The sequence below is a fragment of the Xiphophorus maculatus genome, chromosome 23 (genome assembly GCF_002775205.1).
Source record: "Xiphophorus maculatus strain JP 163 A chromosome 23, X_maculatus-5.0-male, whole genome shotgun sequence".
NCBI lineage: Eukaryota > Metazoa > Chordata > Actinopteri > Cyprinodontiformes > Poeciliidae > Xiphophorus > Xiphophorus maculatus.
In genome coordinates this window covers 6,154,327-6,171,505 of record NC_036465.1, presented here as the reverse complement: position 1 = coordinate 6,171,505, position 17,179 = coordinate 6,154,327, and the positions used below count along the sequence as shown (strand labels likewise).

General features: G+C 37.8%; 1 protein-coding gene across 6 annotated transcripts in view; it reads left to right on the top strand.

Annotated features, from left to right (window-relative positions):
• glra1 (glycine receptor alpha 1) overlaps positions 1 to 17,179 on the top strand; it is a 124,165-nt gene that overhangs the window by 100,208 nt on the left and 6,778 nt on the right. For all 6 annotated transcript variants that reach the window (XM_023328853.1, XM_023328852.1, XM_023328851.1 and 3 more), the window contains one exon: positions 678 to 824. In XM_023328853.1, coding sequence (XP_023184621.1) covers positions 678 to 824 — 147 coding nt within the window. The remainder of the gene's footprint in view (positions 1 to 677; positions 825 to 17,179) is intronic.

The window sequence follows — 17,179 nt, the reverse complement described above, 5'->3', positions numbered from 1 at the left end:
ATTCGAGCTTTGAGTCTAATAATGCAAAAGGAATCCATCTTTGTTTCAACTTGAAAAATGCTTGCGTTTTTTTTAAGTGCAAATGTGTGTATATTGACATCTAAACAATTATTTCTTCTTTTATTGTGAAATTATAGTGCTGCACTGAATAATCTAGAATTTATTTTACACGTCTTTACCGTTAGTGAGAGTAAGTCTGATGAGAATGGCCTTTTTCCCTTTACGTTGCTGCTTTATGCCTGAATGATTGTCAAGCCAAGGTGTTCATCAGCTGTTCAAAGATAAATGTTTTCCTATCAGTGTCGCAAGGTGAACTTCCAGACTGTGTGTGTGCAAAAGATCCAAAGTCATAATTTAATTAGATTTTATACAGGTGGTTGTGTTTTCTTTGTGTTTGACTCAGGGCTTCACAAAGTGATCAGTGTAGAGATAAAGAGGTAAAATGACAGGACAGGGTGTACATTAATTAGAGAATAAGCCAGACAGACTTCGTTTAACTCCTGCCTGTCCAAGTACGATACTTCATGTATGAAAAACAGGTAGTGAACCATAAAAAGCAGAGCCAAAAAGGCGAGGGCCTCGAAACAAAACCCAGACACAAGGCTCTGTTTATTTATTCTAATTCAGTCTATCTGATGTTTTTTTTCTTTGTTTTTTTTTTTCTTGACCGCCTGCAGGTGTCCTATGTGAAAGCCATTGATATCTGGATGGCCGTCTGTCTGCTGTTTGTCTTTTCGGCCTTGTTGGAATACGCCGCCGTGAACTTTATCGCCCGCCAGCACAAGGAGCTGCTGCGCTTCAGACGGAGACGACGACACATGAAGGTAAACGCTTCTGACTGTTTTCTCCAAGGACAGGACCGTTCCTCCTGTGTGTCAACTGAAAAATCAGTTGGACTTTATTTAAATTTTAGATTTCATCCTGTGGAGTTTGGTTGCTTGAAACAAAGAATCAGTTTAATTCATGAGGTGTTTGTTTAGTCATGTGAAACGGAAAAAAAAACCCTCTCTTCTTCTCCATGCTCAAGTCGTCTGAAAACATTCAGGTCCTCGCTTGATCCTGGCTTTGTTCAGTACTTATTATTGTCTTGTAGAGAAACGAGTCATCAATGTTTCATAGGCGGAGCGCCGACTGAAGGCTGAGCCGAGCTGCACAGCAAAGAGCTTGTTGTGAATTCACATACAAAAAATATATAAAAAAAAAACCCCTTCTAGTTGTACAAATGCAGCAAAAGTCTAACCCAGAGGTCTTTTTTATTTGGAAAAGCCATTCTCAAACGTTTTAAAATATATCCTATTAAAATATTAAATAATATGATCATCTAATATTTATTCTCTGTCAGCCTAGCTAATTAACGGACTCCCATTAACAGAATAAGAAATTAGAAAAGCTATACTGTAATTATAAAAAGGATAAACTGTTCAATCAGTAATGGCTCTCCAGTGCTGCACTTTAAATATAAAGACACAAAGACGCTCAATAAAAATATAAATGAATAATTCAAAGTGCAGTATGGTGCATAAACACTCTTAGTAGACATTATAGTTGTAAACATTGATCTTATTTTGCAATTTGGATTTTTTATTGATTGTTTGGAGAATCCAAGCAACCAGCAGCTATAAAAACAAAAATACAAATTTAATATAGTAATAAACATTATGAAGGCTTGAGAAGCATGTGATGAATGTAAAAAACTGACATTTTAGTCAGTTCTCTGATCATTGATATGCTATATGTCACATAAGCCATCCTTATTTTTCTCAGTTTTTGAAGCAATAAATCTTATAAACTACTTTAACTTTCATTGACTGTCAAAATGCTCAAGAACGTTAAATCAGATAACATTACGTCTCATTAAAAAGCTTAGACGCCGTAGTTATTAAATTTCATAATAGTAGTGTAGATGCATATAAACACAATGGCCTCTGCCCCCTTGTCTTTAGAGGATTTTCTTTTTCTAAATTCATTGTCATTTCTTTTACTTTGTTTTGACTCTGCAGTATTTAATCTGTGCATTCTGTTTGGCTGGTTGGATTTATCAGTGCAGGCGGCTGTATCGAATAAGGAGTAAAGCTGTCAGGCCTGCAGGGAATACTGATGCGCTTGCTGATTGTGAAGCTGGCAGACATTGTGGGGTGCAGGGCAAAAAAACCCTCAACCACAAGAGAAGAAACAATGCACCTGCACTTTAAAACAAAACAAAAAAATCCATGCAGCTTGGATTTGTGTTTGTGTCAAAGGGAGAGTGAGATTTGTGTGTTCAGAGCCGGTGAACATGCTTACATTTCTAAGTGCTGTTGTGTAATTTGGTGTCAAAGGGGCATATGTTCGCATTTAATTTAACTAAAGCTGCTCAATTCAGTCTGACATCTTGTATGCGAGCATCACTTATCAGTTTTCATGATTTTATGAGAACACAGTATCCAGAAGCCCAGGAAGGTGACAGCTAAATTAGGAAGCCACATTTCAGGATTGGGATTAAGGCAGGATTATATCTAGGTTTATGTTGACTGTGTCATTTAATATTATCATATTCATGCATTTTGACTTCATTCTCCATCATTTTACCGGTTGAGGAAATTTCAATTTGATTTAAGCTTTTGATCAAACACCTGTGGGTGTAATGTCACATGCAAAATAAGATTCACAAGAACAAGAATCCAGATTCAATTTTTTTTTACAAATGCTTCTGCAAACCAGAAAATTATGTTTCAGAAAATCTAGAATTCAACATTTAATCAAAGTTTGAATATGCTAAGTGCTGTAGTTTTAAGCAGCACTAAACACCCAAATATCAATTAAAACACTCCTTTGGTCTTTTAACAAAATAAGATTAAAGGTTTTAAAGAACATGAATTTGTGTAATTCTAGAATTTATTGATTTCAGTTTTGACCAGAAAAGCATTTCAGAGCTTTCAGATACTATCAATTTTAATAATTTTCTGACTTTATTCTTGTAATTTTATTTTCTTCATTTTCTTAGCATGGCCTTAATACTCCATTGTAGACAACAGAGAGTGTTGGAAGCAATGATATCGTGATATTACTTAATTTATTCAGCCCTACTTTTAAATTGTTATTTACTGAAGTCAAAGGCATAGTGTCTGTTTCTAGAGAACATGCTGTTGTTCACAGTAATTATAATTTTAGTGGACATCTTCATAATAATTAAAAGCAGAGTTCGACATCTTCCCATAAAATAAACATGAAGAGCTCAGAGAGGCAGTGGGGGAGAGTTGGCAGGGGTAAGAAATATGATAATATAAAAATCTATTAATCCTTAATCCCATTTTCGTTATTCCCAATCCCCTGAGCCCTGACGGCAGGTGAAGTGGTGGATTAAACAGTCCGACTGCCGCTGCACTTTCAGGGAGAATCAGACGAAAAAATTCTCTGTCTGTTTTTACGTCTGTCTCAGGGTCTCTCGACCCGCTCTCAGTTCAACAGTAGGAGCAGTGGGACCGCGGGCTTGGATCCGACAAACATCTGGCACGTTTGCCGTTTTTTTTCTTTCTCTTCTTTTTGGTTGATGATGAAAGCAGGAGGTGAATCCAGGCTGTGGCTGTGTTACATAATAAGGATATTTGTCTGTTCAGATGAGGTCAACATGTGAGTGACTTCACAGCTGACGACATTTTGGTTGTTGACAAATTCTCAGCAATTTGATTGCTAAGCTCATATTAATAAATAGGTGAGTTAAGGTTTGTGATTCTTATATAATATTTTGTTAACCATGTGGAGCTGTGTCTTGTTACTCTGCAGGATTAGGGTTATTTCTTTTTTATTTACAGCCAAATTTGACATTTATTGTATGCTATAAAAATAAAAATAAATTCTCTTATTCCTTTTTGACACAGTTTCTTCCATTTTGTTTTTTGTTTTTTTTTTGTCAATTTTCAGTTTTCATGCTGAAAAAATATCTGAAGCCTATATTTTGCTTAAAAAATATAAAGTTGCCCTGGCAGCAGCAGAGAATGCCATCACAGTCCTTATATTCCAGCAGTTTGCAATGCAAAACCGACATGTGCAAACAGTAAGAAGCTTTTCAACTTCTCCATGTAAACTGTTGAAACCAGGGCTTCAAGGAACTCCGAAAACACACGGAGGATAGAGGGTATTTGCATTTGAAGCAGGACTTTGCATAATTTTATGGAGTTGGAAAAATTCATCATTCAAAACATTTGTCAAATTCAGCTCCTCTGGTCTTTTCACTCTATTTCAAGCGTAGTTTAATAATAATTTAAAAAAAAGAATAAAAAAAGAGAGACTATGATGATGATCTTATATAAAAATGATGAGCATCCTCAATAAGATGTTGAGCAGTAATCCTGACTGTGGAGCTGTGAAATAAATCTGGTGATGGTGAAAACCCCGTCTCTGACACAGCGAGGGAGAGAAAGACAGACAGTCGTTCGGCGTCACGTTCTTAATTAACCTCCCGGGCCAGTCCTTCTAATGTGAGTCTAATGTGATCCATTAGGGACGACTATCAGTCAGGTTTCAGCTCAAAGGAAAGCTTCACCGTAGCATATAGAAAACGGCAGTTTGGGGAAATCAAAGCCCAAGCATGCAGAAGCTGTCAAATGGTTAAAAAAAAGAAAGAGCAGAGGAGGAAGGGAAGGCATGTTTTCCTGGAAAATAAACACCTCCAACAAGTGTTTAAGCTGCCTGATCCTTCCCCTCCTTACAGCTGGAGGAGGCAATCACTCTCAGTTTTCATTGAGAGGAATCTCAATGATGACCCTTCAGCATTGTGTAATTGAAGTAGTCTTCAGAGAAAGCAACTCCTGCTCCTCCTTTTGACTCAGTTTGAGGCTTTAAAAAAGACAGTGACTGGGGACTTGAACCAATTTCAGGTCAAATCTGCAGCGGTGAAATGAAAAATAGTAGTAAAGGGTGAAGTAATAAACTTCAACTAAGAAGAGTTTGTCTTTTTAATAAGTACTCTGGGCTGGCTGAAGCTTTGATTAAATTGCTACTGAGATAAACTCTTCATGACGTATTTATTGTGCATAATAGAGGGAGCAATATATGTGTCACAAAATATAAAGAAAAAAATTGCCATAATCATATTTAGTATAACACATAAAAAAATAGGGACACCAAAAGTTAATTTATATATTAAAAAATAAAAAAATTAATTAAAAAAATATAACATAGGTAGCTTTTATAATATAGTTATAATCAGTATACATAGTGAGACAATGTATAATGACTATACATAGTCAGCATAGCCATTTAGAAACAAAAATGCACTAAAATGCTGCACAACAGCAATAAGAGTGTGCTCATAAGAACATTAAAAGGAACATAAATAAATAAAAGTAGCATAACAACTGTGAGTATTTGTGGAACGGTACAAAACATACTAATTAATTGTAAGATGTCACGCTATTTTCATCAGATGTAGAGCAGATTCATATCTATAAAAGCACTTTAATGTCAAGATAAATTATTTCATGAAAGGATACCATGCAGGCAAGGCAAAGAAAATCCTAGAGTTTTGTGTGTTTTCTATGGCTCTAGGGTATAGAAATGTACTTTATTTTTCACAAACCTCATCTATATTTCATAAAAATGACAGTGTGGTCTGCAGTTATGTGTATGATGTATATTTCTTTTTATCATACATTTAAGGTGAAATTTAATTTTACAACAAGGTAAACAGCCAATAGAAATTCCAGAGGGTGAACTTTCCCCTACATTATTTTGGGATTCGGTTTTTAAATACAGCATAGAGCTCACTCTCTTTGAAAGGAATACAGAATTCTTCACATAAGCTTCAAAACAATTTGTTTCATTTGTCTTTTAATCTACAAAAAATCATTTTGTTTTAATCTCTGAAAGAAAGAGCAGCAGAATATTGCATGCTCACCTGGTTATCTTGTCCCCAACTAGTATGGCCATATTCACTTGGAAAAATTGTTATAAAGAAGTAATTTACCCTCCTAATTACCAAAATATCAGATGTTTACACATGTTCATAATAAGATTTTGATTAGCTTAGTTTTGCTTTAATCTAGTTTTAAACTGTACTTTTAATTGCTATTTGGTTCAAGTTTAAGCATGTAAAACTGTTTGCTTGGATTTGTGAAGAGATTTCTCTTCTATTGCACATTATTAAAAAGCCAAAAAGAAATGTGTCCCTTTCCAAATCTTTGAAATTTATGTTCCATCTTCTGCATAAATATAAAAATAATCTCACAGAATGCAAATAATCTGTTGTGTTGTGCTTGTTTCCCGTCTTTCCAGGAAACAGTGATGTTCAGTTTGTGCTGATTGCAGCTTGGGCCAATAAATACCCATTACGGCTGCAGACTCATTTGAATTGGAGATGAATGCTAATGTACCATTTCCCTCTGCAGACAGAAGCCAGAGGTTGGTCGGTATTGGGTTATTTGTCCATTCTGAACAGGGCTTGAACTTCAGTTTGACCGTGTGGGGGCCAAAGTTGGCAACAATCAAGTTTAACCTTTATCTTGTGGAGACTGGCAGTGACACTGATCCAGTTCAGACTCCTACATGGTTCTGCTGCTATGTTCAGGTCAATGCTTTAAAGAGGAAGTATTATGTAAAATCTGTTTAGTTTTACATCATACTATAATGTTATTCACTCATCAAAAATATACCTGGAGTGTTGTTTTGATTATTTCATGCATGTTTGAGAAATCTTTTAATCTCCTGTGGCAACCATTCAGCTGCCCAAAACGCCTGGTTGGACCTAGCCCCGCCTTTGAGATGCAGCTCCTCCTCTGAGCTGCAGTTTCCAAGCATCCCCCAATCAGCTCCTTCAAACTAGCCAGCAGCAATTAGCAAAGGTGGAACTGCACATCCAGTGAACTCATTATAGGAACTACTTCTCAGTGAAATTCTGGTAAAAATTTAAGTAAGGGGTTAAGGGGTTGTGATGACTTCTTGAAGGTGGAGTTTCAGAAAGAGCAGGAGTTTTAAAGAGACATACTGTATTGGATACATAGAATTTTTTTAATAACTGAAGTTGTTATAAAAGTTACTTGATTATGTTATAAAATGCCTTTAGGTGCCTGGAAAACACATAATACTGCCCCTTTAAGAGCATCATCTTGGTAGATTTACAGGAAAATGGTTTGCAATTGGGACAGACATTGACAGTAACAGCTCATTATTTTCTTTTCGATGGATTTATTATTTATGGGAAGTCTCATGGTGACTCTCGGCCAGGTTAGGAGTGATTTACAGACAGAATCAGTACGTCAGCATGATGGATTTGGATTGTGAATTTACCTGAACATTTCCCCATGGAGGATTTATTTACTGTTGTTGTAACATCAACAGTTCGTCTGCATATTGTCGGAAATCTACAAGACCTGACTGAACTATGTCCTCGAGCGTTTTGTGACTTTAATGCACCCACCTGCAAAGTGCACTCTGCAGCAGCGAGTGCTTGAAGAGAAATCAAAAAGACAGACAACTAGGTCTGATTTCTGGAAGGAACAGTGGGGCTTTTTTTTGGGAGACTGTCAGTCCAGATAAAATGCGTCTGCTTCTGATGGCTTGGCTTGAATTGGCAGATATGTAATTCAGAATTCATGCTTCAGTGCCGCTGTCCCTGCCTTGACATAAATCCGCTGCTGCACCTCAGCTCATATTTCAGTGTTGAACGTGAGCCTGTCGCTGCGATGCAGGTAGCTGCAGCAGATGAAGTGGTCCCCGTTGTGCTGATTTCTGTGGTTTCTACCTTGCTGCTTCATTGATTTGTTAGTGGCACTGATAGTCCAGAGAGAGAGAGAACGGGCCGGAAGAGGAGAAGTCGGACTGAGGCTGTCTGGTTCAGAAGGCTGTCTAATTAGAAAGACGAAGCAAGATGACATCAAAAGAACAGATACTGCAACCCCGAGAGAACAAAAAGGCAGCACGGCCCCCCTCTGAGCGTGAAGGCAGAGTGACACCCCCCCCTGCTGGGAGTGCAAAGCAACTGTGCAGGGATCAGATCAATAACGCTGCTCTTCCTAGACAGATCGGGCCGCCTGGCAGCAGCTCGGGTGTTTAATACAGACAAGCTCTCCCTACTGAACGAGAGAGTGATCTTCTTCAGGAATCAAAGAGAAGTCGAACATGACTGCCTCTCACCTGCACTTCAATCACAACTGTCTTTACTTGCAGAATCAGTGCTATTATTGCTGGCAATGCCCAGAATACAAATGTGCATTTTTAACACCAGCATAGGTTTTAACTAAAATACATAACGTTATGAGAATTATCTACTGGATATTAAAAATAATAACGTCATAGATTACAGCATAAACAGCTGCATTTAATATCAAGATTCCTGAATCAAACAGTCTTATAACTCTTTGAGAGAAAGATGAACACATTTGATTCAAATGTCTGAATTATCACCTCAAAACTAGCCTGGTAAAAATCAGCCCCTTGTTCTACATTTTGCTTCGTCCAGAGGGTCTGAACTCTCAGCTGTTGTTCCATCAATAAATTTCAGTAAATTTGAATATAAGATCAAAAGCAGTTACTGTGTGCAGTTTAGTGATATAAATCACACTTCAAAAGGTAAGGGACGTCCTGAAGAAGCCAATTTTAAATGGGAATGTTTTCCAAAAGAAGTATTTGTGTTTTTTTGGCGCTATGTTTGTACAGATACCTAAAAAGGCATAATAAATAGTTTTTCATAATCATTTTGATCATTATTACAATACTAATACAAAATGTGGAGATAAAATTCAAAGTTCACATTGCCCACCTCAAGTTTCAAGTGTTTTAAGATTCACATCTAACTTTTACCTCACAAATGAGACTTGAGCATATTTAAGCTACTCCAGGCAGATGACTGTCCTCCCTGACTTTCTCCTTTCCAACGTGAGAAACTGGAACAATCTGGAGAAACTTTGTCTCCTGTATCAGGATCTGTTTTCAGCTCATATTTCTCTGCGAAAAGAACTGTGGGTTTAAAGAAGTGGTCAGTGGAAAGTGACCACAGATGCCATCGCAGTGTTTGAAAATGACAGCCTCTCATTAGGGAACCTCACTTCCTGATTGATCGGCTATAATCGTCTTGTTAGCTGCGATTAGGTGGGGGAATGCTGTACATGCTGGTTTGCTCAAACTGCCTTGATCTCTCCGGCTGTTCGGCAGCTCAGAGAACAAAGGCAGATAAGAGCGCTCAGAGATTAAGAGGCTTGCCGAGCGGTGGGAGTGAAATCAGCCTCCAGACTGACAGGTCGGCAGTCAACTGGTGTGAAACACTCTTGTGGTCTCCAAATTAAACAGGTGTTTAACTGTTGCAGAGGGTATTGCTGTTATCAGGAACTCTTTCTGCACTGCTCTTTATTCTACTTTCTTTTTTACAACTCACTTTTACCCAAATAACTTCCTTATATAATGAAACCTATCGCATGCATTTCAATCCTGACAGTGTCTTGTATAAGTAAGCAAACATGAACTTATGCTAAGGTTTATACAAATGTAATAGGTGAGTCTCTTAAAATTGGAATCTTTGGCCTTATTCTTCAAAATGTCTTTGATTGCATCCACATGTGCATCTCATCCAAACGTTTTAACGTCTTAGTGTGAGGAAGTGAATTCACACCAACCAGCTGTGAATGTTGGTGAATGTGAAAGCTGTGAAAGCTATCACAGTTCTGAACCTCTCAACTTGAAGCTCTTGATGATTGAGAAAACTGCTCTTTCCCAATCAGATTCGTTGCATCAGAATCTCCTGCAGATTGCTGGTTGCACACTTTTACTTGGAACTGACCATTTTTAAAGTTGGCAATAACACTTTTATATGAAATCCTGAATTGACGGTTTTGATCTTTCAGCAGGATTCTTCACCTGCTCTTATAACATGACTTTAAATCAGCTGATGGCATTATTTTCAGGATCTTAATCAGCCTCTAAATTGAGATCTTGTGAGGTTTCTTTCTTGCATTAACCTTTTACATGGCATCTGATGCTTAAGTTTTAAAGCCACCCGGTGACCATCAGACGAATTCCCTCATAGAAGACTTTTATATCAACTTCGTGATTAAAAGTTGCTAACTTTGTTAATCTTGTGGGTTGTACATGCTGCTATTATGGAAGTGGAAGGTGGATCCATACAAATACTTTCAACATCCCCCTGTGGAGAATTATCCTTTCTCCAGGGTAAGTTCTTGATGTCAGTGAGTTGAATTCACGATTTCCATTTATTAATAACAAATTACAGCTGGTCTATTTCTCATGCTACCTTTAGGAGCTAGCAGGACAAAATGGCATCAAGCAACATTAGGTAATCCCATTTGTTAGCCTCTATCTAAGCTACACCCTAAAGAGGGCGTTCCCTAGTGGGTCATATCCTTTAACCCTAGTTTTGAGGGTATTTCCTTTAGCTTTAGCTTTGCAACTAGCTAAAAAAGATAGAAGAAAAACACAGAATTATTTATTCTCAACATCCCCTTAGCCAATCCTGCAGAGATGAGAGGGTGTAGATGATGGATGGATGACTTTAGATATTTCTGCGTAGACTCATCTTTGTAAAATTCATTGTTTTCAGAAAATAAAGGCGAAAACGTAACCCCCACTTCAGCTGCTTCAAGCTTCAGTGAGCACCAAATTGATGTTAAATTTGGAATTAACGTTTCGTACATGCAGCTGAAAGGATTGTGGCGTCCCTGGATGTTGTTCAGATCTGATGGAGGAACAGAAAGACGGGAGAGGAGAGAAAAAGAACAGCGCAGCAGATCATGTGGATAATCATTCCAGGTCAGCGGCTTGATGAGCCAGAGACATTAACACAGCTCTGCTTTAAGCGGGCAGAGACTCCAGTGGAAACCAAAAGAGAGAACAGGAAAAGCAGGGAATGATGGAGCAGTACATTATAACCATGTGTAGAGATCTGAGCAGCCAGGCTTTGATTCGCCTCAGCTACTCAGAAACATCTCCTGAGCTGTAGAATAGGCATTCGTGGAAACTCCATAAGCATTCCAGGACTTCATCCCCCCTCTGATGCATCTCGTGGTTTCAGTGACCTTCTTCTAACTAATTAAATTTGCTTTGACACCAGAATGAATGAACCTTAATGACACAGGTTAATCTGCATTTATGGCCGTGGAATCGTTTCATCCAGTCCACCTATTTTCAGATCGTTTCCATCTCGCCTTGCTTACATAATAATCACATCATTGCAATCTCTTTGCATTTTCTTATAAAAAAACAACAACATTTTTCAACCTGTCCTCTTTATGTAAATTTGCGTCACCTATTTGCTAACAATTCTTATAAAGTGCATCTTCTTGAAGGATTGTGCAATTTATACGTCACATTTAAGGTAATTAGAGTCTTTAGGAATTTAGGATTAATAATGTATGACTTTTTGTTTACCTGGGGAATAAAAATTACTTGACACAGTGGCCTATTTCTCAAGCTTCTCTCTCTCTCTTTCTCTCCCTCAGGAAAGACAATAGGACATACCTAAGACATACAGTATGTGTTCATAAATTCAGAAATTATATTTAAAAAAAAAAGAAAAACTCTTCATCTAAACCTGCCTATATCTACATTCAGATTAATCATTACCCTTCATGTCCGCTGTTAAGTATGTTAGAGGATTTGTTACGCTGTGGGCTTGTTTCTCTTATAGAGCAGGTGAAACAATTAAAAATACAACTTTGATTTTTATTTCTTTCAACAGGACAATGATCCAAAACATATTACTAAAAATGTAATTAAATTGCAGCACATGAATCGTAACCTGTCTCCAAATTCTCAGCAACAGTGAAAATACACCATCGTCCTACACAGATAGAGAATTGAGTCTGTTGAACTGCAGATAAAGTCAAATTAAATTCAAAAACCAGAATGCTGTCTGTCTGAATGCATCCTAGTTATTCTTACCTATTATATATTCACTAATTTAAAAAAAAAAGAGACAAGTACGTCAGCATTTCAAACTAAATGACAGTCATCTCTTTAGAAGTTTTTTAAAGAACTTTTAAGGACATGTAAATATTGTCAGTTGCGCAGAATCCACTGAGTGTTAAAACATTTGTCCTGAAACATCTTAAAAAGCTTCAAATGACCTGAATTGACACGAGAGGGAGATGGAGGACAAGAACAAAGAGTATGAAGGACAGTCGGAGATGAATTTACCAGATTAAGCAGCAAAGGCAAGCTTAAAACATATTCTTTTCCTCATCACTCATCTGAAAACGCTTGCAGAGGGAAATTATGAAGCAGGAAAAGGAATCCCTCCTCACAGCTGCTTCAGCAGAGACTGATTCCAGCGCTAGTTGTGGCTGACGCGTCCTCCGAGTCGTGTTTTATGCAAATGCAGGTCTCTGAAACAAGGATCCAAGGGTAATGTTTGCAGAGGAGACGGCACACGCCTGACACCATTCTCTCTCTGCTTCCAGCTAATCTGTTCGATTAATCACATCTGCAACGGCACGGATACAAATGCTTCAATTACGACCTGAAAGCATGACAGATGAGTGAGCAAAGAGGTTCTGTTGCCGTCTTCTTCCCTCCTCTTCCAGTCTATTTCTTTTTACTTTATCCTTTGTCCTGTTTTTGTAGCTTTTAGAAAATACTTTCTTGCTCTCAGATGTTTTTATTAAACTGAAAATATTCCATGTTTCATTTTTTTCATTATTTTCATTTCATATTTTTCTCTATTCACTATCTAAAAAATACAGTTTGTAGAAGACTAAGGGGAGAAAGGAATAAGAAATGAAGTTTTTATAGAAGTGTGAGTATATCTTTTATTTAAATCACATTTAGTTTTTTTTTTCAAGACAAAAGGATAATAAAACTCATAGTCAATGCTAGATTACCAGCTATATTTGAGTAGCAAGCATCATGGTCATAGTGCAACCGTTATAACTACAGATTTTAACCAGTTGCAGCTTCTACATTATAAACCCTTGTTATGAAATGTGTTAGTTGCATATTTAAACTAACAGACTGCACAAGGTACAGGACAAACATTTTATGAAGATGCTTTTATTCCTTACAGTGAATTTACTTTTGTTGTGTAATAATAGTGTGGCATTTGAGAAGTAATTCTATTTCTCTATAGGTCTTGTGATGTTTTGATTTCAGTTAGTGTAATTATATAATTTGTTGGGTCCTTATTACTTATCTGTCCTTACTGGACACTTTTTAGGTACCCCATAGTAGTGCCAGATTGGATGCTCATGTTCAAGGGGAATTCAACCAGGTGTTGGAAACCTTCCCCAGAGATTTTGGTCCATATTGATATGATGGCATCACACATTTAATGCAGATTTGTCAACTGCACATCCATGATGCAAATATCCCTCTCCATCATATCCAAAACATTTTCTATCAAACTGAAATGCTGCAACTCCGGAGGCTACACGAAGCTCATCGTTCATTTCAAGAAACCAGTTTGTGATGAGTTGGCCTTTGTGACATGGCAACTTTTCAGAAGACTGTGGTCATAAAGGGATGAACAAAGCCAGCAACAATTGATATTAAGAGGCTTAAAGTGTGTCAAGAGAATATCCCCACCATCCTGAAAAAGATGGGATCAATGATCTGATGTTTACACCTGAATGCTGAAGAAATGAGACTCACTGAACCAGGCTAAGTTTGTCCAGTCTGTTATTGGCTTATTTTGCTGAGACTGTGTGAACTGTAGCCTCAATTTCCTGAGTTAGCTGACAGGAGTGGAACACAATGTGTTTTTCTAATGCTGATTCTACATGTCGGGCATTCAAAAAATGGTATTCAACATACCTTAGTTGTAGAAGAGTTATTGTTGGTTTTCTATGATCTGAAACCACTCTGCCCAATCTTTTAATAATAATAATAATAATAATAATAATAATAATAATAATAATAATAATAATAATAATAATAATAATAATAATTTTTACTTTATTCATCCCAGCAGGGAAATTATTTCGCAGTTACAGCACACCATGGAAGCTGTGTCTGCAGGCAGCCAGCTGAGCCGGCGCCATTTTTTTCTGATCTAAACAAGACATATTTGCAGACAAACTGCCACTCATATATATTTCAGCATGTATTTTACATTCCCTGTAAACTCAAAAGATGGCTGTGTGTGAAAATTGCAGTAGATCATCAATTTCTGAAGTTATTACACAAGCCAGTCTGAAACCTAAATGCCATTCCATATTCAAAGTCATGTAAATCTCCTTTTGTTCACATCCTGACACTCAGTTTGAATTTCAGAAAGTCACATTCACTACATAGAGGTGGCTAAATGTACCTGATAAAACATAAGTTGAATGCAGATTTAGAGATATTCAACCCATAAGCTTTTCTCAGGACATGGTTGGCGGTTACATCAAAGTATTTGTATTATTAAAGGCGGCTTTGCGCCCAATTAGTTCAGGGTATATCCTACCTTTTGGCCAATCGCTGCTGGAGATAAGCAACACTGTGAGCAGAAACAGTTGAGAGAAGAATAGACTGATTTTCTGCAACTGAATGTGCAGAAATACATTATTTATATAATTATAACATAGACCTTGGAAGTGCATAAATTCATGTAATGATAAGACTTTTCGTCTTTTGTTGCACACCAGAATAAGACAGAAAAGCAAAGTGAGATTTTTCCAAAGCATTTATCTCCACAGTGATTTACTCCTTCCATCTATTATCCCATGGGCTGTTTATGGTCCTTTCTATGTTAATGGAGATATTTTACAATGGCTCACGTGATCCACCCTTTGTTTTTTTCTCTGGCATTAACAGAGCGTCTGTGTCCGCTTAGGAGTGCATGCACGCTCCTTCTTCCTCTCTTATTGTTCTTCACTGCCTCTTTTCATTCCTTTCTTCTCCTCCACCTCCTCCCTCTCTCTCGACAGTTCTTCTCATTGCGCCTCCTCCTCACGTCCCTCCACCCTCCACATTAATCACATGGCAGGGAGAATAAAGCGGAGCATCTGTAATAGTTTCGCAGCGTCACTGAAGGACGGGCAGAGGTCGACTAGCGTCGCGGCTAATGCGTAGACTCCCTGTGTAGGTGTGTGTGTGTGTCTGTGTGTGTGTGTGTGTGTATTAACGGTAATAGATGACTTGGTGTGGACGCAAGGACAGAACGGGGACATTGCTTGCTAAAAATGGATCACTACCTTGTGGTGCAACATACATAAGTGTAAATGCACACACCTTCAGTGACACACAAACATTTGAATGCTAGTCATGCAATCGCCACATACTGGGACAAGACATTCCCTTCTGATTTCACTTTAGTGATCTCTTTTGGCAATTTATTGGATATTTAGCCTTTTTTCTTCTTCTTCGCCTGTGTCTAGCACAGGGGTGTTCAGCTGTCGTTTTTTATTGCTGTGTTGATTTGTTGTTGCTGCAGAGGTTTTGCGTCACTTAAGCTCCCTTGCTGCCAGCGGTTGTTTCTGATTCAGGCATCGGACCTGCTAGTGTGGTGATCATAAAATTCTTTTTTCATTTTTCCAGCCCGAAAGGGAATGGTTAGATTAGATCGGCTGCTGGAAAGACTCCCCAAAGGGAAAAAAAGAAGAAGAAGGAAAAAAAAACTAGTTGCAAACATTCAGACTCCAGACAAAAGAGAGGACATTCTGTCACCTGAGGGATTTTCTTTATGTCACTTTTAAGCCTGTTGTTTAAAGGCTGTTTGTGGTGTTTATTCTGGAGATAAAACTTCCACGGACAGCCCACGTTGATGTTTGCGGCAAACTCTCTGAAACAGATAAGGAAGTCGATGCACCTGCTGTAATGAAAAGGCAGGGTGACAATGCAGATAACATTATCAGTATCTCATTGCCCTTGGGTGAAAATGTCCCGTGCATGGCGTCACCTTCAGTGCTTCTCATGTCAGTCAATCGAATCTATTCAAACACCTCAACTCACATCCTCACTCCAGTTGACTGGTGAGTGAAACACTTTGTGACTTCTAGCAGGAGGACACAGCAGTGTGACATCAGTGCTGTGTGCAGCCTGACCCATTGTGAGCTCTTCATGCATTAATCCACTCCACAGCTCAAGCTTTGCAAAGCTTTTGGCCACTTGTGCAGAGCAAGAGTATACAGAGATACAAAAAACAACAACAAAAAATAATGAGAAATTCAGCAGATTCCTTTTATTACTTGACGACTTCACTAAAGAACTGTACTACAGGGCATACCAGACAAAGTGCACACACCCCTGTTAAAACATCTTAGTGAAGCATGAAAAAGTCTAAAAAAAAAGGTTTGCAACTGTTTTCACTTATATTGCAGCTATAATTCAAGGAAAAGATTTGTCAGATGAAAATAAAATAAAATAAACTGCAGTGATCTTCTTACATTCATTTGCACAGCCTAATACTTTTTTGATACACTTTTTGATTCATTTTCAATCATGGTGAAACTGTCCTTGTAGGACTTTCCTGATATTTGCACACTTTTATTCTTTACCTAAAAGCCATAGTTTAGAGCCAAAGATCGAAGGTATCTCAATGTACAAAGTTATCAATCAGGAGAAAAGTGCTGTGTTTTATTTTGTTCCACCAGATTTGACTGAGTGTGGCATTAACTTCTTCAGAAGCTAGTGAGCTGAAACATCTAGTGTGATAAAAAAGCAAGAACAAAAGAAATTTGTAAATAATAAAATACTTTTCTACTGTACTACATGTTTCAGTTTATCTAATAAAGTTTAATATCAGATAAAAATAAACTGAATAAAAGTAAAAAGTGGTTTTCAAATGGTGCTCTCATTTCTTACCTTCTGTTTGAGAGCAGAAACATGATGTTATTTTACACAGGATGACACACACCTGCCAAAAAATCTTCTTTTTGGCAGATGTCCTCATTTGTCTCATCAGTCAACATGTTTCCCTAACATCTTTGGGATCATCAAGATGTTTTTGGCAAATATGAGACGAGCTTGTGTGGAGTTGTGAAGTAATCACATTTTTGGAAAGTCACCAAAGTCTACACTACACCCCTTCCAATCTCATGCCTCACTGTAAAAGCCTCACAGCTTCTACACATGGAGTTCTTGCACCCTACTCCCTAGTTTTTCCTGCTTACTTTGAAAGCCCTTTTAAACACCAGCCAAACATCACAACTTTTCCATCTCCCCTTGGCCAGCAGTGGGTTTTACCTTGGAGCAACACTCATGGAGGCTATTTTTGACCATAATGTTTGGTAATGTTGAATTCTGAATGATGAACTTAACTTCATGTGCCATTCTGGGT